The sequence below is a fragment of the Trachemys scripta genome, chromosome 3 (assembly GCF_013100865.1).
Source record: "Trachemys scripta elegans isolate TJP31775 chromosome 3, CAS_Tse_1.0, whole genome shotgun sequence".
In the NCBI taxonomy this organism is placed as follows: Eukaryota; Metazoa; Chordata; order Testudines; family Emydidae; genus Trachemys; species Trachemys scripta.
In genome coordinates this window covers 198,284,295-198,308,237 of record NC_048300.1, presented here as the reverse complement: position 1 = coordinate 198,308,237, position 23,943 = coordinate 198,284,295, and the positions used below count along the sequence as shown (strand labels likewise).

The window sequence follows — 23,943 nt, the reverse complement described above, 5'->3', positions numbered from 1 at the left end:
GGGGTGCAGGTGGGGGCCAGAGCTGGGGCAGCAGGGGGTGTGGCCGGGGGATAGTCCAGGGCGGGGGCAATACAGGGGTCCAGGGGGAGCCCAGGGCTGGGGTGGGGGGGCGGCAAAACACCTAGAGCTGGCTCTGCCTCTACCATTCACAGCAAGCTGCAGATTTCAGTTCCATACTCCTTCCCCCTCCCTTGCCTGTTGCTAGTGGCCAAGGGAATGCTGGGAAATGTAGTTCTTTCCCTGCTCCCGGGCTGGCTCTATAGGCAGGGAGCTAACCAAGGAACTACAGCTCCCAGGGCCCCTGTTGGTTCTCAGCTCCCAGGCTGGATTCTTGTGCCCCTTGCAAATTTGCCGCCCCCAGCAACTGCTGCTTTGCTGGTGCCTAGAGCCAGCCCTGTCTGGAACAGGCTTCCAAGGCAGGTTGTGGAATCCCCGTCATTGGAGGTTTTTAAGAACAGGCTGGACACACATCTGTCAGCGATGGTCTAGGTTTACTTGGTCCTGCCTCAGCGCAGGGAGCCGGACTCGATGACCTTTTGAGGTCCCTTTCAGCCCGACATTTCTCTGATTGCTCATGAGTGGAGAAGCCACAAGTGAATTATGCAAATCATCCCAAAGGTGTGCCGGTGAACAGTCTTTTGCAATTGGGTATGGGATTCTTCATCACTTCCTGCCCTAAACTGCTGTGCATAGCTAAACAGCTGCTGCGTTCCACTCCAGAGGTGGTGGCATTTCGGTACTGGGTGAAGTGACTCTTCTGTATCCAACATTTTGTTGTTATTGTGGTCACAGTTTAAAGCTTCCAAGTAATCGGCTCAATCCAGTCCACATTTGGTATCCCATTCAACACTCATGTACCCTGCTAGCAAACAAATCCAGATTCCCAACTCCCTGATCCAAATGGGCTCATCGCTCTAAACGAGCAGCAGCGGATTGTGCCAGAGAAACCCAGGATACGAACATTCAGAACACTCCCCTTTGGCCTAAACCCCCACGTCTCGGGCTGAGACTGGAAGCGACGTGTCAGGAACCTCCAGACTCCAAAGGCATACTCCCATGTGGTCCGTGACCCCTGCCCATTAAGCTGTAACAGAATGCTAAACTGTATTACGCAGCTCAGCCACTAGGAGATGCTGTGTCTAAAAGACCTGATTTAAACTAACTTCGGCCATATCTGGCAGAGCATCAAAGTATGATGATGAACACATCTGGTGTGTATAAGCAAGCTCTGCAGCCAATCCTTATCTGGTACAGGAGCATGACATGGAGTCAGGCATAAACTAAGGACAGAAGCAGAAGGAAAACAGCAATACAGGCTGCAGGATCTCATCAACATAGAATGAGAGATTCATAGACTATCAGGGTTGGAAGGGACCTCAGGAGGTATCTAGTCCAACCCCCTGCTCAAAGCAGGACCAACCCCAACTAAATCATCCCAGCCAGGGCTTTGTCAAGCCGGGCCTTAAAAACCTCAAAGGAAGAAGATTCCACCACCTCCCTAGGTAATCCATTCCAGTGCTTCACCACCCTCCTAGTGAAATAGTGTTTCCTAATATCCAACCTGGACCTCCCCCACTGGAACTTGAGACCATTGCTCCTTGTTCTGTCATCTGGTACCACTGAGAACAGCCAAGCTCCATCCTCTTTGGAACCCCCTTTCAGGTAGTTGAAAGCAGCTATCAAATCCCCCCTCATTCTTCTCTTCTGCAGACTAAACAATCCCAGTTCCCTCAGCCTCTCCTCATAAGTCATGTGCTCCAGCCCCCTAATCATTTTTGTTGCCCTTCAATTTTTCCACACCCTTCTTGTAGTGTGGGGCCCAAAACTGGACACAGTACTCCAGATGAGGCCTCACCAATGTCGAATAGAGGGGAATGATCATGTCCCTCAATCTGCTGGCAATGCTCCTACTTATACAGCCCAAAATGCCATTAGCCTTCTTGGCAACAAAGGCACGCTGTTAACTCATATCCAGCTTCTCATCCACTGTAACCGCTAGGTACTTTTCTGCAGAACTGCTGGCTAACCACTTGGTCCCTAGTCTGTAGCAGTGCATGGGATTTTTACGTCCTAAATGCAGGACTCTGCACTTGTCCTTGTTGAACCTCATCAGATTTCTTTTGGCCCAATCCTCTAATTTGTCTAGGTCCCTCTGTATCCTATCCCTACCTTCCAGCATATCTACCACTCCTCCCAGTGTAGTGTCATCTGCAAACTTGCTGAGAGTGCAGTCCACACTATCCTCCCGATCGTTAATGAAGATATTGAACAAAACCGTCCCCAGGACCAACCCTTGCGGCACTCCGCTTGATACCGGCTGCCAACTAGACATGGAGCCCATTGAGTCCGACAATCTAGCCAGCTTTCTATCCACCTTATAGTCCATTCATCCAGCCCATACTTCTTTAACTTGTTGGCAAGAATATTGTGGGAGACTGTATCAAAAGCTTTGCTAAAGTCCAGGAATAACACGTCCACTGCTTTCTCCTCATCCACAGAGCTGACCTTGTTCGTGAAGACAGAAGCAAAAAAAGCATTGAGTACATTAGCTTTTTCCACATCCTCGGTCACTAGGTTGCCTCCCTCATTCAGTAAGGGGCCCACACTTTCCTTGACCTTCTTCTTGTTGCTAACATACCCGAAGAAACCCTTCTTGTTACTCTTAACTTCCCTTGCTAGCTGCAACTCCAGTTGTGATTTTGCCTTTCTGATTTCACTCCTGCACGCCTGAGCAATATTTTTATACTCCTCTCTGGTCATTTGTCCAATCTTCCACTTCTTGTAAGCTTCTTTTTTGCGTTTAAGATCAGCAAGGATTTCACTGTTTAGCCAAGCTGGTCGCCTGCCATATTTACTATTCTTTCTACACATCGGGATGGTTTGTTCCTGCAACCTCAATAAGGATTCTTTGAAATACAGCCAGCTCACATGTCCCTCTTCAATGCCCCAGAGAACTTCAGCTTTGACAGACCTTCCCAAGGGACAGACTGGAAACAAGATTTTGCAAGATTTCACATTGCAAACTCCACACAGAAACCGGAGAGACACAGGTATATTCTCTAATTTATGCTCTGCTTGCTTCCCCATAGCATATCTTTAAATTAGGGCTGTCAAGCGATTAAAAAAATTAGTCGCGTGATTAAAAAAATTAATTGCGATTAATCGCACTATTAAACAATAATAGAATACCATTTATTTAAACATTTTTGGATGCTTTTTTACATTTTCAACTATATTGATTTCAATTACAACACAGAATACAAAGTGTACAGTGCTCACTTTATATTTATTTTTGATTACAAATATTTGCACTGTAAAAAAGAAAAAAAATAGTATTTTTCAAATCACCTAATACAAGTACTGTAGTGCAATCTCTTTATCATGAAAGTTGAACTTACAAATGTAGAATTATGTACAAAAAAACTGCATTCAAAAATAAAACAATATAAAACTTTAGAGACTACAAGTCCAATCAATCAGTCCTACTTCTTGTTCAGCCAATCGCTTAGACGGATACATTTGTTTACATTTGCAGAAGATAATGCTGCCCGCTTCTTGTTTACAATGTCACCTGAAAGTGAGAACAGGCGTTTGCACGGCACTGTTGTAGCCGGCGTCACAAGATATTTACATGCCAGATGTGCTAAAGATTCATATGCCCCTTGATGCTTCAACCACCATTCCAGGGGACATGCGTCCATGTTGATGACGGGTTCTGCCCGATAACGATCCAAAGCAGAGCGGACCGATGCATGTTCATTTTCATCATCTGAGTCAGATGCCACCAGCAGAAGGTTGATTTCCTTTTTTGGTGGTTTGGGTTCTGTAGTTTCTGTATCAGAGTGTTGTTCTTTTAAGACTTCTGAAAGCATGCTCCACACCTCGTCCCTCTTAGATTTTGGAAGGCACTTCAGATTCTTAAATCTTGGGTCAAGTGCTTTAGCTATCTTTAGAAATTTCACATTGGTATCTTCTTTGCATTTTGTCAAATTTGCAGTGAAAGTGTTCTTAAAACGAACAACATGCTGGGTCATCATCCGAGACAGCTATAACATGAAATATATGGCAGAATGCAGGTAAAACAGAGCAGGAGACATACAATTCTCCCTCAAGGAGTTCAGTCACAAATTTAATTAATGCATTATTTTTTTAATGAGCATCATCAGTGTGGAAGCATGTCCTCTGGGACGATGGCTGAAGCATGAAGAGGCATATGAATCTTTAGTGCATCTGGCATATAAATATCTTGCAAAACCAGCTACAACAGTGCCATGCGAATGCCTGTTCTCACTTTGTGGTGACATTGTAAATAAGAAGAGGGCAGCATTATCTCCCGTAAATGTAAACAAACTTGTTTCTCTTAGCGATTGGCTGAACAAGAAGTAGGACTGAGTGGACTTGTAGGCTCTAAAGTTTTACATTGTTTTTTTTTTTTTGAGTGCAGTTATGTAACAAAAAAAATCTACGTTTGTAAGTTGCACTTTCATGATAAAGAGATTGCACTACAGTACTTGTATGAGGTGAATTGAAAAATGCTATTTATACTATAATATAAAGTGATCACTTTATACTTTGTATTCTGTGTTGTGATTGAAATCAATACACTTGAAAATGTAGAAAAACACCCAAAAATATTTAATAAATTTCAATTGGTATCCTATTGTTTAACAGTGCGATTCATTTTTTTGAGTTATTTGCGTGAGTTAACTGCATTTAATCGACAGCCCTACTTTAAATCCTTTTACTGAAGACAGTCACAAAGTGACCATGAAAGGGTTCTGGCTAGGTTTGGCGCATACTTTATACCTCAGAGAAATGGATTTATGGAAGAGTATGTTTTCACCAGAGAATCCAAGAACCAGAGAGGGAAATGTTGAATGTTTTATAAGAGCTCTGCGTACATTGACTGAAAACTGATTTGGGGAATGCAAAACATGAAAATATCAGAGACAGGCTGGCTATTGGGTTAGCAGATAGAAACTTTTCACAGCAGCTATAAGTGAAGAGAGATTTAATCCTAGCCAGAGGTATACAGACAGCAAAGCAGTCAGAATCAATTAGTCAAACAACAGCCAGGAGCAACTTGAAAAACTTGGAACTAGCTTAGAAGCTAGAAACAGACACTTGAGTGTTAAAAGTCCTTATCGTAAAACGCCGAGGCAAGGAGAGAGAACTCCCAGGCTGAGAGGGACAAATCCCAGCGTATACGCCAAAGGAATGGAAAAAGTCATATGCCAAGCAATGATGCATGTCCAGCCAGAGGCGCATGGTGTGATACATGCACGAAATATGGACATTCTGCAGCTGTTTGCTGCACCAAAGCAATCAGGGAGTTGATCCTTTTACAAGCAGGACCAAGTACTGATTTTTGCCCCCTGATTCCTAAGTGGCCCCCTCAAGGATTGAACTTACAACCCTGGGTTTAGCAGGCCAATGCTCAAACCACTCAAGACTAGAGCCATTGTTTCTGGGATCTACCACTAGTGATGACACAGAAGTTCCTGCCTGGAGAGTGAAACTGAATAGTCATGGCAAGACTATTGACTTTAAAATTGACTCAGGAGCTGACATCACAGTTACCTGAGAACAGGCTTATAATCACCTTTTACCCCGCCCAGCGCTGCAGTCACCTGACACAGCTCTGACTAGGCCTGCAGGGATTCTGAACGGCCTGGGCCAGGTCATCACAGAAACAACTTACAAAGACAAAAGCTTTGCATTCAGGGTTAATGTGATCAAAGGACCACAGATCAACACCCTGCTCTGCCACAGCATGGCAGACCAGGATGGGCCTAGTGAGAAAGGTGGAAGAACTCAACGGAGTATTTGATGATATTGGACTTTTGAGAGGAGATCGAGTACAAATCAACTTCAGCGACAACGCTGCACCATGGAGTGTACAAACACCCCTACCAGAGAGACCATGAAAAAGAGGAGCTGCAGATTTACCCCAATTCAGAGGACATCATTACCTGGCCGTAGTGGACTATTTTTCCAGGTATACAGAAATAATGTACTTGAATGATATAACGTATCACAGTGTTACTGGGAAACTGAAGTGCACTTCTGCTCACTTCGGTTTTCCAGGACAGTTAGGGACAGACAACGGACCAGAAGTCACTGCAGCAGAATTTAAGTCATTCTGAATGAAATATGATTTTGATTACTAGCAGCCCACATTACCCACAAGCAAACAGAGAGACTGAGCTGTACTGACAGCCAAGAAAATCCTACAGTGGGAAGATCCATTCCCGTTCTTCTGAGTCACAGAGCCACACCAATAGTGGCTACTGGATATAGTCCAGTACAACTCCTGATGGGAAGACAATTCAAAATTACGGTTCCAACATTTGGAAAAGATTCTCTCTCCAAAGTGGGCAGACACAAAAAGACTTGCCAAATTGGATAAAAAGGCTACAAGAGCTAACGAACACTTTTACAACCTATGTCACTCAAAGAACTGCCAGGTCTAGAACCTGGTGACCGTGTTCATGCCAAACGGGAGGGAGAAAAAGGATGGACAATTCCAGCTGTCCTAAAGAGAAAGGATTCAGCACCCAGATCATGTGTAATTGAGACCAACCATGGATAGTTCAATAGAAACCGTCAACATCTACAGTTTGTTCCACAGAAAGAACAATCAACAGAGCAAACTCTACCGATAGCAGATGCAGAACAAGACGACGACTCAAAAATTCCAAACCGACCACGGTTTGTTGTTGTAACTAATGGACAGCCAGATGACCATGTTGTTACACGTTCGGGTTGGGCAATTAGCAAAACAGTACGATGCAGAGACACTTAACAGACCGATCCTTACTGGACTTCAAAGACAGCGTGATAGTGTAAATACCTCATTTCAGCTAACCTCACCCATACCTGGCAGAGCATTAAAGGATCTTCCGATGGACACATCTGGTGAGTATAAGCAAGCTCTGTGACCAGTCATTGCCTGTCACGCTTGGTGAGGTCTGTGCTTCCTGTGGAATATAGTGGGCCTGAGACATCTTGAAACCATTCACACGTCTGCTCTGAGGACACCTGGAGAGCCCGTGGCTCTGGGGAGTGCTGGCTGGAGATGGCCTTGTGTCCTAGTGAGAAGAAACTCGTGGCCAGAAAAGAGGATCTTTTCCCTGGAGCCGTTACATCACATCTGTGACTGTTACTAGGAAGCGACTGAGAACCAAATACCTAAGCAGGCTCGTGCTTTGAACCTTTGGCACATTTTCACTACCGTGTAACCATTTTACTCCAGAGAAGGCGCGGCTGTGTTTACATTAACGGCACGTCCTGAGGTATTTGGTATGTCCAGCTGCTGGATTCAGCCATAGACACTACAGGCCCCAAAACTCCGGGAGTCGCATGATTTAATTTAAAAAGAAAGTTTAATGGAAAGCAAATTTCTAACCATCGTGGTTACAAATGTGGCTTGTGTGTCGCCAATGCAGTGACGCCTGCCCGAGGCTACGTCGACACTCCGAGCTAGGCGTGGGATTCCCCTAGCTGGTAGGACAGACATAGCTCTAGTCGGCAGAGATCCCGAAGCAATGGTTCAGAGAGGAGGGGAACTGCCCCATGCATCTCAGGGGGGTGCTGGCTCCCAAAAGCCAGTGCTCCAGGGGCCCTGCACCAACACCGGGCTGGCAGAAGAAGAGTGCAGCCTGCCTGGCTCAGCCCTCAATCAGAAACACTCCAGCTGCTGCGAGGAGCTGGTGACCCCCTTGCTTCTCTGGGGGTCTGGAAGAAGCTTTGCAGTTCCCAAGGGGAGCCCCGACAGAGCCAGAGGCCCCTGCACTGTGGCACACCAGGACTCCAGACTGCCATGATCTGGCCTGGACTAGGGTCTGTATTTCCCAGCTCCAGGGCACTTAGTGCCCGACCCATCCCCGCTGAGCTCAGCTTTGCAAACTGAGTTTTGCTTTGACAGAGGGGGAGCCTGGGGGCTCCAGACAAGGAGATCCGGGCTGTTCAGATGCACCAACAAATGCCCTCCCACTTCGAGCCCGGCCACAGCTATGCCCCTTCCCCCGCCCTCCGACAGGGCCTTCCCTGCAGCGCCGAGGAGAGATCTCGTACCACTCAGTGAGATGCCAGGTGGGTGTCTCTCAGGTGGCCGGCTCCTCTCTCTCTTGTTTGGGGGTTTATTAGAGCTCCGTGCCTTGTGCAGGGGACGGGGCTTGGTTGGGGATAAGCCTCCTCGAAGCTTGCTCTGCGCTAAAGCAGAGCGCTCACCGTGCCCTCCCCAGGGCAGGCCAGGGAGGTGGTAAGCACTCAAGGACAGGCTGCTGGGAAGGAGACATTCCCATTAATCCTTAGGGTGAGAGCGGGTAATGGAGCTACAGTGGAACAGACGGGAGCATGGGAGAACCCTCTTTCGCTCTGTCTGTGGGCGAGATCCAGGACATCAGTCATAGGGTTAAGAAAACCAAACCCAAATTCCCTTTCTTGCCCTCCCCACCACACCAACGCCAGCGAGCCCGTTCTGACAAGCTGCCCTGCAACAACAAACCCGCAGGCCCAGCCCAGCCCAAACGAGCAATGCTACGATAACAAACTGGCCTAGGCTCACGAGAGCCCCGGCTCATGAGGGATGGAACACACCATCCAGCGACTCACCCACAAGGCCATCCGACAGCAGGGCCAGCAGTGAGCGCGGAGCTGTACGAACGCCTAGCAAAGCAGGTGCCTGCACTGAAGAGCTTACGATCTAAAAAGCTCCGAGTCTAAACCCAGATGTGTAGACACCTCATCTCTGCCGCCCTACTGCAAAGCATCATTATATCATAGAATCATAGAATCATAGAATATCAGAGTTGGAAGGGACCTCAAGAGGTCATCTAGTCCAACCCCCTGCTCAAAGCAGGACCAATTCCCAGCTAAATCATCCCAGCCAGGGCTTTGTCAAGCCGGGCCTTAAAAACCTCCAAGGAAGGAGACTCCACCACCTCCCTAGGTAACCCATTCCAGTGCTTCACCACCCTCCTAGTGAAATAGTCATCAGTGCAGGGGCAGGGGAAGGGCAGAAAAAGTCAAGTGGCTAAGGCTCTCCTTCCTGCCGTAGGTAGCTGGCCTTGGGGCTCTGGACTAGGACATAGGAGCTGTAGGTTCAGTTCCTACCTTGGCCGGTCACCTTGTTTCTCTAGGCCTTCATTCCCCATCTGTAAAATGAAGCTCAAAATCCTTCCTTTATCCTTCTCCGCTGGTGAGCTGCTCAGAGCAGGAGCTGCCCCTCGCGATGGGCCTGTCGGTACTGCAGCTGGACGGGTGATTGCAGCTCAGGCGCACGTACCTGCGCTAGCTTGAATCTAACTAGTGGGACTAAAAGAGAATCATAGAGATGTCGGTCTTGAAGGGGCCACAAGAAGTCATCGAGTCCAGCCCCCTGCGCTGAGTCGGGGCCAAGTAAACCCAGATCATCCCTGTTCCTAAAAGCCTCCAGGGACGGGGATTCCACAGCCTGTGGCAGAACTTAGCTCCCTTAGAGGTAGAAAGTGTTTCCTAATATTGAACCTAACTCTCCCTTCCTGCAGACTAAGCCATTTATTTCTTGTCCGACCTTCAGTGGACGTGCAGACAGGACCGGCTCCAGGCACCTGCACGTGCTTGGGGTGGCACATTTCCAGGGGCGGCATTCCGGCCATCCTTTTTTTTTTTTTTTGGAAAAATCCACCAATGTACGAAAAAAAAATAATACATGAAGATCAAAAAAATCTCCAGTCGTGCGATAGCAGCATGACGTGAAAAATATCGTGTCACGTCATGACATGGTCACTCATAATGTGAACATGCGTAAATGTGTAAATGTTAATGATTATTGATTAATTAAATCAGGAATGACTTGTGTGCACTGTGCCGCCCTATCGGCGCCATTCGCGCCAATTTCCGTGTCGCATCAGAGCCAGTGGTTATAGGGCTAAAATGCCGGGACAAAAACGAAAACGACTTTCTGGTGCTTTTTTAAAAATTTTACAGTCCAAAAAAAACCCCCAAACAAACAAACAAACAAACAAACAAACAAACAAACAAACCCATTGCAAAGTGCAAACGTGTAAAAACCAAAAAAAGAGGGGGGCCGCCAAAATTTTTTTTGCTTGGGGCAGCAAAAAACCTAGAGCCGGCCCTGCGTGCAGAACAATTGATCCCTGTCCTCTTTATGACAGACCTGATCTAATTTGAAGACTATCAGGTCCTCCCCCCTTAGTCTTCTTTTCTCAAGACTGAACATAGCAGCGAAGATGCAGCACCACGGGCTTGGTGTGGGCTGTGCACACACACCCGGGCCGCTGGGTGTGTACTTGCAGGGCCAGCCGGCGCTGGGTTTACTTTTAGTCACGCTCGCTCGTTCGAAGCTAGTAGGGGTATAGAAGCCCATACCGCAATCACACTCCTGGGGGCAAGGTAGATGTTCCCTTTGTTCTGTGTAGCACCCAGCGCTAGAGGGTCCTGCAGGCACCAGCTAATACAAAGAAAATACAGCCTTTTGCATTGCATTCGGTGCTCCCTGCTCCCAGGTCAGCTACTGCCTGCAACATGGTCTGGCCCTGTCTCTTTTGGAACAACTTCCCAGCGCATGGGGGATTACTTGTTCCTTCTGCTTCATACCCAATAAAACCCTGAGATCGCCATTCCTTCCGCGTGTTTGTTTTTACTGCGTCAATTACTTCCAACCCCGGCTCCCCTTCCATCCCAGAAAGAAAAACAAGAAAGGAAACGTTTTAGAAGCAAAATAAACCCAAGTGGCTAAGAAAACAAGGGCCTGATTCTCTACAGCTGCACCAAGATATCATCGCCTTCTGGATAATTGGGACCATCTGCTTGGTAAGGAAGTGGGACAGGACTGATGCCCTAGAACAGAAGAGTTCACGTCTGCTAGAGGAAGGCTTTCTGCAGCAGAAAGTCTCAAAGCCGCCATCGGTATTGTCCGCAGGTCACAGTTTGCTCTTTGATACGGAGGCTGTAGTGTCCCTCGCACATGAGGAAGGGACACATGGTAACAGGGTGAGTCTCTGACGACCGAGAGGGTTTTTGTGTGTCAGCAATTCCCACAGCAGCTTCTTACTGTAATGCTCTCAAATGCTGCACATTAACGGGCAGGTTGAACGTAAGACATGGGAGGTGACCGTCCCGCCTGGCTACGCACTGGTGAGGTCTCCGCTGCTGTACTGCGTCCAGTTCTGGGCACCACACTTTAAGATTGGAGAGAGTCCAGAGAAGAGCAATAAAAATGATCAAAGGTTTAGAAAACCTGACTTGTGAGGAGAGGTTAAAAACACTGGGCCTGTTTAGTCTTGGGAAAAGACAGCTCAGATGGTGGGGACATGATAAGAGTCATTAAATACAGAAAAAGGTTGTTACCGAGAGGACGGTGATTGTTTGCACGCCATGGCACCAAGGACAGGACGAGAAGTAATTGCCTTGGTTTGCAGCGTGGGAGATTTAAGCTAGATATTAGGGAAAACTTCCTTACGGGAAGGGGAGTGAAGCTCTGGAACAGGCTACCAAGGGAGGTTGTGGGGTCCCCCTTGGAGGTTTTTAAGAACAGGTCAGACGAACACTTGTCAGGGATGGTCTAGGTTTACTTAGCCCTGCCTCAGCATGGGGGACTGGACTAGATGACCTCTCAAGCTCCCTTCCAGGCTAAGTGGCTAGGATTGTATATTGGTCAGCGCTCTGGTTAGCGCTGAACTGGTCTGAGCCAGGCTAGCGCTTGGATGGGAGGCTCCAGGTGTCAGGATCTAGGCAAAGGCAGGCAACTTTCTAATTGCACAAAGCTGAAACCCCTTGCCCTGCCTGGCCCCGCCCCTTCCCTGAGGCCCCACCCATGCCCTGCCCCTTTCTCCCAGGCCCCGCCCCCACTCACTCCATCCACCCTCCCTTCGTCGCTCACTCTCCTCCACCCTCATTCGCTTTCACCGGGCTGGGACGGGGGTTGGGGTGCGGGAAGGGGTGAGGGCTCCAGCTGGGGGTGCGGGCTCTGGGGTGGGCCAGGGATGAGGGGTTTTGAGATGCAGGAGTGGGCTCCAGGCTGGGGCTGAGGGCTCGGAGTGCGGGAGGGAGCTCAGGGCTGGGGCAGGGGGTTGGGCTGCGGGAGGGGGTTGAGGTGCGGGCTCCAGGCGGGCGGCGCTTACCTCAGGTGGCTCCCAGTCGGGAGCGCAGCTGGCTCTGCACGGTTCCTGGAAGCGGCCAGCATGTCCCTCTGGTTCCTAGGCGGAGGGGTCAGGGGGCTCTGCGCACTGCCCATGCCCGCAGGTGCTGCCCCTGCAGTTCCCATTGGCCGCATTTCCTGGCCAATGGGATCTGCAGAGCCGGCACTTGGGGTGGGGGCAGCGCACGGAGCCCCCGTGGCCGCCCCTGCACCTAGGAGCCAGACATGACGGCTGCTTCCGGGAGCCGCGCAGAGCCAGGGAGCCTGCCTTAGCCCTGCTGTGCCGCCAACCAGACTTTTAATGGCCCGGTCAGCGGTGCTGACTGGAGCCACCAGGGTCCCTTTTCAACCAGGCGTTCCGGTAGAAAACCGGCGCCTGGCAATCCTAAACCGGGCAGTTCTCTTGGGGCTCACCCAGGGCTTGCCCCACCGCCGAGGCCTGCTCTACCCTGGGGGCTGCTCCCAGCCTCAGCCGCTGTAGGGCTTCTCTAGGGAGAACTCCTTTTCTTCTCAGCAGCAACCTCCTTCCTAGCTCAGCTGCTCCATTACTTTAGCTCCAGAGGCCCCACCTGGAGCACTGGATGGTTCCCAGGTGTGGCCCACCTGGACATCTTGGGCCAGCTCAGCCCTGCTCCTTCCTGGCGGCTCCCCTCCCCTCCCCTCTATGCCTCAGGCTTTCCGCTCCCCGTTGTTCGGCTGCATCCTGCTGTCGCTTTACCCTGACCCTGTAACCTCCTTTCATTGCCTGGCTCACAGGCGCGGACTTATATTTTTCCAGGTGCATGCTCCACCCCCGCTCCGCCCCAAGGCCCCGCCCCCACTCCACCTCTTCCCCCAAGGCCCTGCCCTTGCTCCACCTCTTCCTGCCTCCACTTTGCCCCCTCCCCCAAGGCCCCCGCCTGCCCACCGCTCGCTGCGCTCCCCCGAGTGCCTCCTGCCAGCCGCCGAACAGCTGATCGGCAGCCCCCGCTGAACAGCTGTGGTTGGGGGGTGCTGAGAACCCCGTATTTTTTTTTCTGTGGGTGCTTGAGCCCCAGAGCACCCACAAACTCGGTGCCTATGGCCTGGCTCCTTTGTTTTTTGCTGCACTAACTGCCTCCTGCCCATTGAGCCTTCTGTCCTCTGGGCGGTCCCGCTGCCCCGGTCAGCCCCTATTTCCCAGCGCCGTCCCCCCTGCTGTTCACTCCTCCCGACCCTGCAGAAGCATACGCAGGGGATGAGAGCGTGTCACTCCCTGGGCTCTGTTTACTCGTCCAGGATCTCTGCCCCATAGATAATGTCACGGCTTACCCTCCAGTCCCTCTCCCACGCCCGGAATAAAAACAAACAGCTTGAGGGAACTGGTTACTCTCTGGGATTTCTCATTTCCCAGAAGAGGACTCTCTGGCTGGTCCCTCCTCCAGGCCAGCTTCTGCAGGGCAGGGATTCCTGGAAAAGCCATTCAAAGGCACGAGGAGGCTATTTGAGAGTTCTGCGTGTCCCCAGCTTGCAGGGGAGGGATCACGCATTCCTGGAAGTAGTGATTTCATGCTTCCAGAGAAGGCTTTCTTCCCTGCCAGTGCCCCAGCTCACACTCTGTCCGCTCAGAGGGCCCATCCGTGCCAGGTCTGAGCACTTCCTAAGGAGTTAAAAAGAAATATAGAGAACAACAATTTCTTGCTCTGCTTCCCTTCCCAGCAGCAGGAGAAAGAGCTCGGGTTGATGGCAGAGGAGTCTGTCGTCCGTGTGTGTCTGCATGAAGCACTTAGGGTGGGAAAGCTAAGTCAAAGGGATGAGTCTTGCATTTAGTGGGTAGAGTTGTCTCTTGTGGCAGTGAGTTCCACAGGCTAGGTCCAGCCCCGGGGAAAGTTCTCGGCTGTTCCTGGCTCTGTCATGGGAGGCGGGATCCAGAGATGGAAGAATCCTGGTGTTTTTCAGGGCCTGGGTTCTGTGAGCCCATCAAGCTCCCCCCACTCCGCTCCCCTTCCCTATTGCTTCCTCCATCCTCAGGTTATGGCTGCAGCCATCCTGGTGAAAGAAGGCTGGATGCAGCCGCTCCTGGATTGGCCCCGCCAACTGCTGCCAATCTGGGGAAAGGAACAGAACCCGCCTCCTCCCACATGGTATTACAGCCTACATTGCTAGCCCACCAGGCCACTGGCTTCTGCCACTGCTGCATCCCAGCCTACATTGAATACACCATGGCTAGCTAAGGCAAAGACCTAGCAGCTTTACTCAGTACATCCAGCTGGGCTGGAGAGCTGTGCACGAGTGGCTAAACACTCCCGCAACATCTGGTCCCAGCTCCCACTGGACATTCCCCTAAACCGGGGATGGCTCGGCTGGGATCGGTGGTTGTTCCAGAGTCCCAGCCCAGATTATAAAGGACACGTCACCACCTGATTCTGTTAGTCTTAGGTCAGCCCCAACGCCCCATCCCTATGCTTATGCTGTCCTCGTGAAAGAACACCCTAGTGCTAGTGCACGGAAGGGGATGTCTGGTGTTCATTACTGACGGAGCCTGAGGACAGGCTGCTCTGGAAGGGTTGTGCCCGGGAAGGAACAAGGTCAAAACTCTGGCACTCCACAGCCAGTTTAGAGGCAACGAGCTTAAGTTGCCAGTAAAAATAAATAAATGGGCCTGGCCAAATGAATTCGCAGATTTGAACTGGATCCACCGACCTTGTTTATTTCCAGGGAAGAACCGGGAGGCAGAAAGTCAGACTCAGCTGCAGGTATCAACATCCTGATCCTGATTAGCCTCGATGGAGCCAACCCTCTCCTGCCAAGAGCCTTTGCTGCAGCGGAATCAGCCTGGACATGTTTTGTTTCACAGCGCTGGAAGAGTTTGCTCTGGAGAGTCCAATATCCAATATCTGGATATTAATAAGAGCTGCTGGGCAGTGGAATAAAGGCTATGTGTATGGTGATAAATATGTCTACCTCCTGCCTCAGTCCCCAGGCATGTTGGAGGACTCAGCACTGCGTACCAGCACTCAGAGACTCAGAGACTTTAAGGTCAGAAGGGACCATTGTGATCGTCTAGTCTGACCTCCCGCATGATGCGGGCCACAAAAGCTGACCCACCCACTCCTGGAAGAATTCTCTCCCTTGACTCAGCTGTTGAAGTCCCCAAATCATGATTTAAAGACTTCAAGTCGCAGAGAATCCTCCAGCAAACGACCCCTGCCCCATGCTGCGGAGGAAGGCGAAAAACCTCCAGGGCCTCTGCCAATCTACCCCGGAGGAAAATTCCTTCCCAACCCCAAATATGGCGATCAGCTGAACCCCGAGCATGCGGACAAGATTCTCCAGCCAGACCCTCTGGAAAAAGTTCTCTGTAGTAAGTTTTAATTTCCCATCATTGACCATTGTTACTAATTACCAGCGGTGGCACGTTATTGACCTATTGACTAAAATCACTTTATCCCATCAAACCATCCCCTCCATAAACTTACCAAGCTTAATCTTAAAGCCAGAGAGGTCTTTCGCCCCCACTGTTTCCCTCGGAAGGCTGTTCCAAAACTTCACCCCTCTGATGGTTAGAAACCTTCGTCTAATTTCAAGCCTAAACTACCCGACGGACAGTTTATATCCATTTGTTCTCGTGTCCACATTAGTACTGAGCTGAAATAATTCCTCTCCCTCCCTGGTATTTATCCCTCTGATATATTTAAAGAGAGCAATCATATCCCCCCTCCGAATTATGTCTTCCGAGGTGCAGTACCGTGGCATTTGTCAGTACTGAATTTCAGCTGGCATGGAGCCTGGTCTACATGTAAAAACTAGATCAACCTAGCTCCATCACTCGGGACTGTGAAAAATGTCACGCTTGGGCAATGTAGTTAGGGAGACAATCCCCAGTGTAGACACACTGAGGTGTCCTACCTACCACCTCTCGGAGAGGTGGATTGTCCACAGAATGGAAAAACGTCTTCCATCGATGTAGGAAATGTCCATGCTCCGGCACCGTGGTGGCACAACTGCAGCTGGGTCGTTGTAAGGTAGACGTGACCTCATAGTCTTGTAGACTCAATGAGTCAAACCCAGTTCATTGTGTGTCACCTGCAGATCTTGCCACTTTATCCTCCCCTTTTTCCAGATTACTAGTAAACACTGGGCCTCGTACAGAGCCTTGTGGTACCCGCCGTTAACCTCTGGCCATGATGAAGATGGATGATTTGCTCCTACTTTTTGTTCTCCATCTCAGGTCCTTCCTGATCCATGACAGTAGAATCATAGAATATCAGGTTTGGAAGAGACCTCAGGAGGTATCTAGTCCAACCCCCTGCTCAAAGCAGGACCAACCCCAGCTAAATCTTTTTCTCTCACCTCACAACTACTTAGCTTCCTTAACAGCCCGAAGAGGCTTTGACTCCACAGTGGCAAAGGGCAGACTCCGCCCCTGCTACCACCAGTGGAGCTGCATCAGTGGAGCGTCACAGGTCCAAATTGTTTTAGATCTTTGTCCATATGAGCCATTAGACCGCGGCACCCTGGGGCGTGACTCAATCCAGCATGAGCCTGCCGCAGACTAAATTGTCCGTGTGCGCCCTGCTGACGCGCGTGAACCGTTCGTTAATGTGGTCTGAGCTCATCCCGCTTCAAAGTGCTCTGACAAACGGTTAACACTAGTTACAGGCTAGATTCACACCCCAGCTTGCCACAGCTTAATTGTTTACGTAGGCAAGCCCTTAGCGCACAGAAGGTTCAAGAGAACTGCTCTTAAGGACAACCTTTGCCTTAAAGCCTCTCTGATCACGCAGCTTGATTTCGCAGACTACCCAAGAGCCATGAGTCTCAGGCACACCCAAGCCTGAGGAGCATTTCACAGGTGCAGACACAGTCTCCTCAGAGTGGAGGGGGCAGAGCTGGAATGGACACTAACCTGGAGGGATATGGAAGGAGAACACTGAAGAAGCCCAACAGAGAGGGATAAACACAGGCCGCGTATAAATGTCAGTGTTACACACAGGGCAGCTCCAGAGAGAACGGCAGAATATTGTTAAGGAGGAGTCAATCATGTGATGACCAGAACATCTGGTCAGAACAGCTACAAGGGACACAAAGTGGGAATCCCATCAAATTCTTCAGGGCACAGACTAGTCACTTACATGTTGGGGGAGAATAAAGAAGCAATTCCTCACCCCCTGTACCCATTGCAGTATCTACAATAGGCCAACAGCAGGGCCTATAGCACCTCCTTGGGAGACGTGCAAAAGCAATTACCACTCGCAATAGCAGCCGCTTACCTGTTTCGCCACCTCTGTCTCCCTTCTCTCCTTTCTGGCCTCGATCACCTGAGAAATGAGAGAAAGATCGTATCAGGTGGTGACGGACTAAATGCATCACAGTGCAAGAAAGTGGATAAACTTCAGATCTGCTAAAATATCTCTGGCTCAGGAACCAAATGGAGATAAAGCCAGAAAACTTTGGGGGAAGAGAACATTCAGGACGTGTTAATTTCACGAGCTGTTTCCTGTTTGGCAAATGCCAAATGGATCAAACCCAGTGCTTTATTTCTTTCATTTCACATACACACACGCACACACACACACACATATACTTACAAATAACCCATGGAACTCACCACCGTAGGATACGATGGAAGCAAATAGGTTACTAAGATTAAAAAGGATTTGACATTTATATGGAGAAGAACAATATCTGAGGATACAAATGACAGCATAAGATATGAGGAGGTCCGAAACCGATTGCCAGCTGAGCTGAGGAAGAGATTTCTCCCAGGGACATGGTATTAAATGTCGGAGCAGCACGTACACCTTCCTCTGGAGCACACAGTCTGAGCCACTCTCGAAACTGGGTCCGGGAGGAGTAATGTAGCACCTTTCCTCCCAAGGAACTTTTCAGTTACGGGCAAACAGCAGCCCCGGCACTGCCCAACAGCTCTGGGAGGGGAAATGTTGCCCTAGGACACTGAGGCAATCCCGGATTCTTACAAAATAGGCTGTGGGCTTGTTGGGGCAGAACCTTGATAAAGGGTGAAATTCACCCTGATGCAGCCTGAGCCCTGGGCATCACTTGACTCTCACTAGCCTCCCCTCGGAGTTTAAATCCCATCACTGGCAGACAGCGTTGTGCTAGTCCTTGGCATGGGCGGGGGTTTGCCCAAGGTCTGCCTGCACTCAGACTCCTCTTTTTGTGAGTGCCGTTACGACCAATCCATTTGCACAGACAAATGGGTTTCTAGACACCTCCGTTCCCATCTGTACATACAAAGACTCAATCTGCAGGCCCACGGGCAGTATCTGGGCATGCCAAAGGAGGACCTTGGGCCTCATGTTAGGAAAAAGTGGTTGCTTGCATCTGAATGAGCCTACACTGGACCAAAGCCCGTGAAAAGCAGCAAGAGCTCAAAACCTTTCCGGATCTGACCCAGTAAACAGCAAGGGACTCCGTTACCTTGGATGAAGGGCTGAGTTGACCATGCCGAGATTGCAATCTGTAGCTCTAGAGACCTTAGGCACTGTAGCTTAGATGCCTCAGCCACTCCCTCCTGATTAAGAGCATTCTTCTTACCAGTGAACAGCAGTTTTCATCATCACCCTATAACCGTGTGGCTGCTGCTGCAAATGATCATCCCTTTCTCTTGGAGAACATGACAATACCCAGCTACTCACTCCCTGGTATGATTTAACCACCTCGGGAAAACTGGGGAGAAAGGAAGCCAGAGAGAGCACAGGAGTGCTTATAAAAGGGGGTGTCAGTATTTAGTTATCATCAGCAACGTAAGAGCCCTTAGCAACATTTCCCCATACGTTCTCTGATCTCCTGGGCAAGTCCAGTGTTTCCTGGGAAAGCAAGCCCTCGCCTGTGGCCAACTTTCTCCAAACTTAGAACCTTTTCCCCCAAGGTGACTGCCTCTCCTTCTCCTCCAGGATCCGGTCCCTTTCTGCTTTTCCCCAGGGCCCTTTCTTCAGCCTCCTGCAGCGTTGCCCCCTCTCTAGGATGAGATCAGTGCTTCTATATCGTGATGCCAACTCTTCCCAACCTAGCGCTAAAAATTTCCCAAATCTGGTGAAAAATTCCCAGATACAGTTTTTTTTACAGTGCTTCTATATCCTGGGGAATGTCCCCAAACCTGGGAATTTGTGAGTAAAATGTTTCAACTTGGGAAATTGGGAATTTTCATTCAAAACATTTTACTCAAAAATTCCCAGATTTTGGAAAATTTCCCAGGCTAGAGAACCACTGGATGAGATGAGTCTGGCTTATATAGGCCCAGGCCCCGCCCCTTCCAGCAGCCTGGGAGAGGATTGGATATCTGGAGCCAGCCGCTGGGCTGGGTTTTTTCTCCCACCCTGTGGCAGTTTGCTCTGTCACACACCTGCATGAAGCTGCTGGGGGGGCGATATAAATACAAAGGGGGCAAGAGAGGGTTATTTCCTATTTCTGGCCAGGAGCTGATTCTTTGGCGGCTTGTGTTCTCCGATCAGGGGGTAGCCGTGTTAGTCTGTATCCACAAAAACAACAAGGAGTCCGGTGGCGCCACTGGACTCCTTGTTGGTTTTGTGTTCTCTGAGTGGATGGTGCGGTTCTGCATCCCTAAATGGAGGACCCCATTTTCCCCTTGTTTTGCTGCTCCTAACTCTTCCTGAAGAGCAACGCAAGGTTTTGCCGCTGCGGCCTAGTGCGCTGGTTTCCCTTGTGCACAGCCGTGTAGAGCTCTGTGGAAGTCAAGGTGTGGTGAGCGGGGCAAGAGGAAAGCTGTAACTCACAGAAACCCAACAATATAATTAAAGAGGTCCGGTTTGAATCCTCCGCAATCTGAGCCCCAAGTTTATAGGGGAAGGTACTGTTCTAAAATTCATGTAGGGTCCCTTTCCCCAGGGTTGGCCGGCCTGGCCCTGCAGAGTAGCGAGAGCTTGGAAGCTGGCTCTGAACTGCCACGCAGTGCGCAAAAGAAATCTAAACCTTAGCGAGACCCTGTTGTCCTACTCAGAGGAACGGGGCTGGTGCGCCACCGGGTGATGGAGAATATGGGGTTTGGATCCTAGCTGCAGATGTGGGATATGTACGCTGCAGATGTTTGTTTTATCTGTGCATACGCTCCCCTGCCGTACCCAGCAGTTAGGTGAGACAAGTCGGGAAGTGGGCGAAGAGAGAGGTTAATCTGGGCAGTGAGGAAGTTTATGGACATTTTGGGGACAGAAGGATCAAAAACCAAGATGAGGTGAGCTGGGAAAATCTGAATTTTGCTGTTGAATCTAAAAGTGCTGACAAAGATTTCAGTTCCTCCTTCCCACTCTGACCCAAGCTGATCTACTAAGCTGGGTTTCCAGACTGCCTGACTGACTAATAGAAATATCTGCGCCCCGCAGATCTAAGGGTCATGATTACTGTTGGTTGGAAAACAGATGTTTATTTCTGAGAAAATTTGAAAAAACTAAAATGACTTTTTCTTCACAAGGGGAGGCAATGCATCATGGGAGATGTAGTCCAGCCAGAAAGCCCGGCCCACAGAGCGAGACGGGTACCAAGAAATCACCTACTACAGGACAGGCCCAACAAGGAAAATAACAGAACACCACTGGCCATCACATACAGCCCCCAGCTAAAACCTCTCCCGCGCATTATCCACGATCTACAACCTATCCTGGAAAATGATCCCTCACTCTCACAGACCTTGGGATGCAGGCCAGTCCTCGCTTACAGACAGCCCCCCAACCTGAAGCAAATACTCACCAGCAACTACACACCACACCACAGAAACACTAACCCAGGAACCAATCCCTGTAACAAACCCTGTTGCCTACTCTGTCCACATATCTACTCTAGCAACACCATCAGAGGACCCAACCACATCAGCCACACCATCAGGGGCTCATTCACTTGCACATCTACCAATGTGATATATGCCATCATGTGCCAGCAATGCCCCTCTGCCATGTACATTGGCCAAACCGGACAGTCTCTACGTAAAAGAATAAATAGACACAAATCAGACATCAGGAATGGTAACATACAAAAGCGAGTAGGAGAACACTTCAATCTCCCTGGACATTCAATAACAGATTTAAAAGTAGCCATCCTTCAACAAAAAAACTTCAAAAACAGACTTCAAAGAGAACCTCAGAGCTACAATTCATTTGCAAATTTAACACCATTAATTTGGGCTTGAATAGGGACTGGGAGTGGCTGGCTCACTACAAAAGCAATTTTCCCTCTCTTGGTACTGACACCTCCTCATCAGTTATTGCGAGTGGACCACATCCACCCTGACTGAACTGGCCCTGTCAACATTGGTTCTCCACCTGTAAGGTAACTCCCTTCTCTTCATGTGTCAGTATATTTATGCCTGTACCTGTAATTTGCACTCCATCCATCTGAAGAAGTGGGTTTTTTATCCACGAAAGTTTATGCCCAAATAAATCTGTTAGTCTTTAAGGTGCCACTGGACTCCTCGTTGTTTTTCACAGAAGAGAGTGTGAGCATAAGGCATCTGAACTACAACTCCCATGAGGTGCAGCAGCACGATTTTGAATTGAAATATTTCAGGTTTTGGGGCATTTGCCTTTTTGACCAAATATCGAGATGTTCCATGGAGAGCAGGCACATCTCACAAAAAACGTGGGTTAGGCAAACCCCCATTTTCTTGTTAAAAAAAAAAAGTATCTCGGTGGAAAATTTTTGACCAGCCCTAGTCATGCTCCTGGTGAATTAAGGCCTCTACTCTGTAACCAGGTTGGCTTTAAACATAGTGCTGTGTCCTGACACAGCCTGGTTGATATATGGTTAGTAACCGTGATAATGAACAGTGTGTCATCTCTGTCAGGGGTTTGGATTGCACGTGGCTGTCCTCCAGCAATCGTGTCCTCACACTGCTATTTGCTGTGCGAACCCCTTCACTGTGCTTGTGTAAATGGAGTGGTTGTTTTTTCTTCTCTCTGTGCATTAGGACATTCCTCTCTAGGCATGTCCCCCAGGCCACTCCTGAGGGATAGCTGCCCAGAGTTTTCCCGGCATGCTCTGAAACAAACGTGGTTAGAAGGGGTGGTGGGTGGGAACCCACGAACACAGATGACACATGGCTGCGTGGTGAAGGAATGATGCCAGGTGCCCACGACCAATCTACAGTGTTGTAATCGGCTCAGACAAGAGTGTCACAACACTGGTTACATAAACACAGCTGTTACTAATGGTGTGCGTGAGGCTTGTGTGCATAGCGTCCCGCTGAAGCATCTGGTGTTGGCTACTATCAGAGGCAGGAGAGAGGCCTAGATGGAGAATGGTAGTACCCATCTTCCTATACATTCCCATCCGTTCCACGTACTGGCTCAAACCAACCAGCTACACTGCATCATACGCAATGTATGGCCATTCCAGAACTGTCACGGAGCATGGGCTGCTCCTTCCTCCGTCGATGCTGCTGCCTATGGACTACGTCCTGAGTGGAACTTGCAGGACAGAACCCTGCCCTATCCGAGATGCCTTTAAAATGCACGCGTTTATTGCTCTAGGCGCGTACACATGACACCCAGAGACTGGATCACAGTCCCCTATTAAAACCCTTTGCTTCTCCGCCCTCCCGCACCTGTTGGCAGGTCACCGGAAGGGAAGCGAGCAGAGGAACGAAAGGGCACCGCCATGATTGCTGGTACTCTCCGCGAACCATCCGCAAGCTGCCCCCGGGTCCGAGCCCTTCAATGTGCATGCTGCGAGCGATATCCAGGCCCGGCTTTGACACGTCCTTCTATTTGGTCTCCGCGTGGTAACAACAAACACCACACATGAGTTGCAATGAAAAAAAAATCCATGAAGGAAATTCTTGCCCTTTAGCTTGGAGGCTTTGGGAAGACGATTGCTCCCAAGGGCTGCCTCAGCTGTGTCCAATGGAAGAAACCTGCCCAGAGCCCGCTCTGCTGATGAAAAGCAGATGAGTGCAGAACAGAGAACAGCAGGAGAGAGGTCAGAGATGCGGCTATGCATGGTACTGGGAGTCTGGTTATAGACCCGTAACCACCGACTGGTTCTCCGTCGTCCCACGTCTCTGCCCCCGTCACATTTCAGGCTTGTGGGGGAGAGGGATTACGAAGTCCACTCAAAGCTTATTTGCCTGAATAACCCAGGGCTCTGACTGGGTTACAGCAAATCCATTAGAACGGACACCAACCACAGGATGCCCTCTCTCTTAGCCCAGCGTGACCGCCCCTTTCTACAGCACCTCCTATCCCAAATGATCCCCCAGGCCTTCACATGCTTACTGTGTATGCTGATTTAAACCTTATTTCTTGACAGAACCCAGCCTTTGTATTCACACAATTGTCATTTCCTTCAAAATGTCCAGATTTTGATCAAAAAACCTGATTTATTTTTGAGAAAACTTAAAAAAAAAAAAAAGTTTTTTTTTTTGTTTCTTTCTAATTTTGCCATGTAAAATACTTTCCATTCTCTAACTAGTGCTGGTGTAGATGCCCCTCCTCCAGTGACAGAAAGCCACCTCTGAGAAGAAACCCAGCAACTGTTTAACAGCGCGCAGCGACGCAAGGCAAGAGGTTAGCCACATAACAGCTACAGGAGGTGCTGCTAACTGACTGCAAGTATTTGAAGGGTAAAATGCCAAGGAGGGAGAAGACTGTTTGGATTAATTTGAGGATATGGAACTGGAAGCAATGAGGTGACAATGAGTAAAGGAAAACCCAAGCTGCATCTCAGGAAATGTTGTCTAACAGGGAGATCTATTCCAAAGTGGGAAGGAGAAAGTCAGTGGAAAGGTCGGAGCCCCATTTGGCCAGGGTATTTAAAATGGGACACTATAAGGTCCAGGGGGAAATTCTGCATTGGGGGGATGGATAAAA

The 23,943-nt window shown here is 49.5% G+C and overlaps 1 protein-coding gene across 1 annotated transcript in view; it reads right to left on the bottom strand.

Moving 5' to 3' along the window:
* The window catches only part of SCARA5 (scavenger receptor class A member 5), a 178,332-nt gene that overhangs the window by 12,828 nt on the left and 141,561 nt on the right, over positions 1–23,943 (bottom strand). Inside the window, exon 5 of the mRNA XM_034766805.1 lies at positions 17,377–17,424. Within this exon, the coding sequence (XP_034622696.1) occupies positions 17,377–17,424 (48 nt within the window). The remainder of the gene's footprint in view (positions 1–17,376; positions 17,425–23,943) is intronic.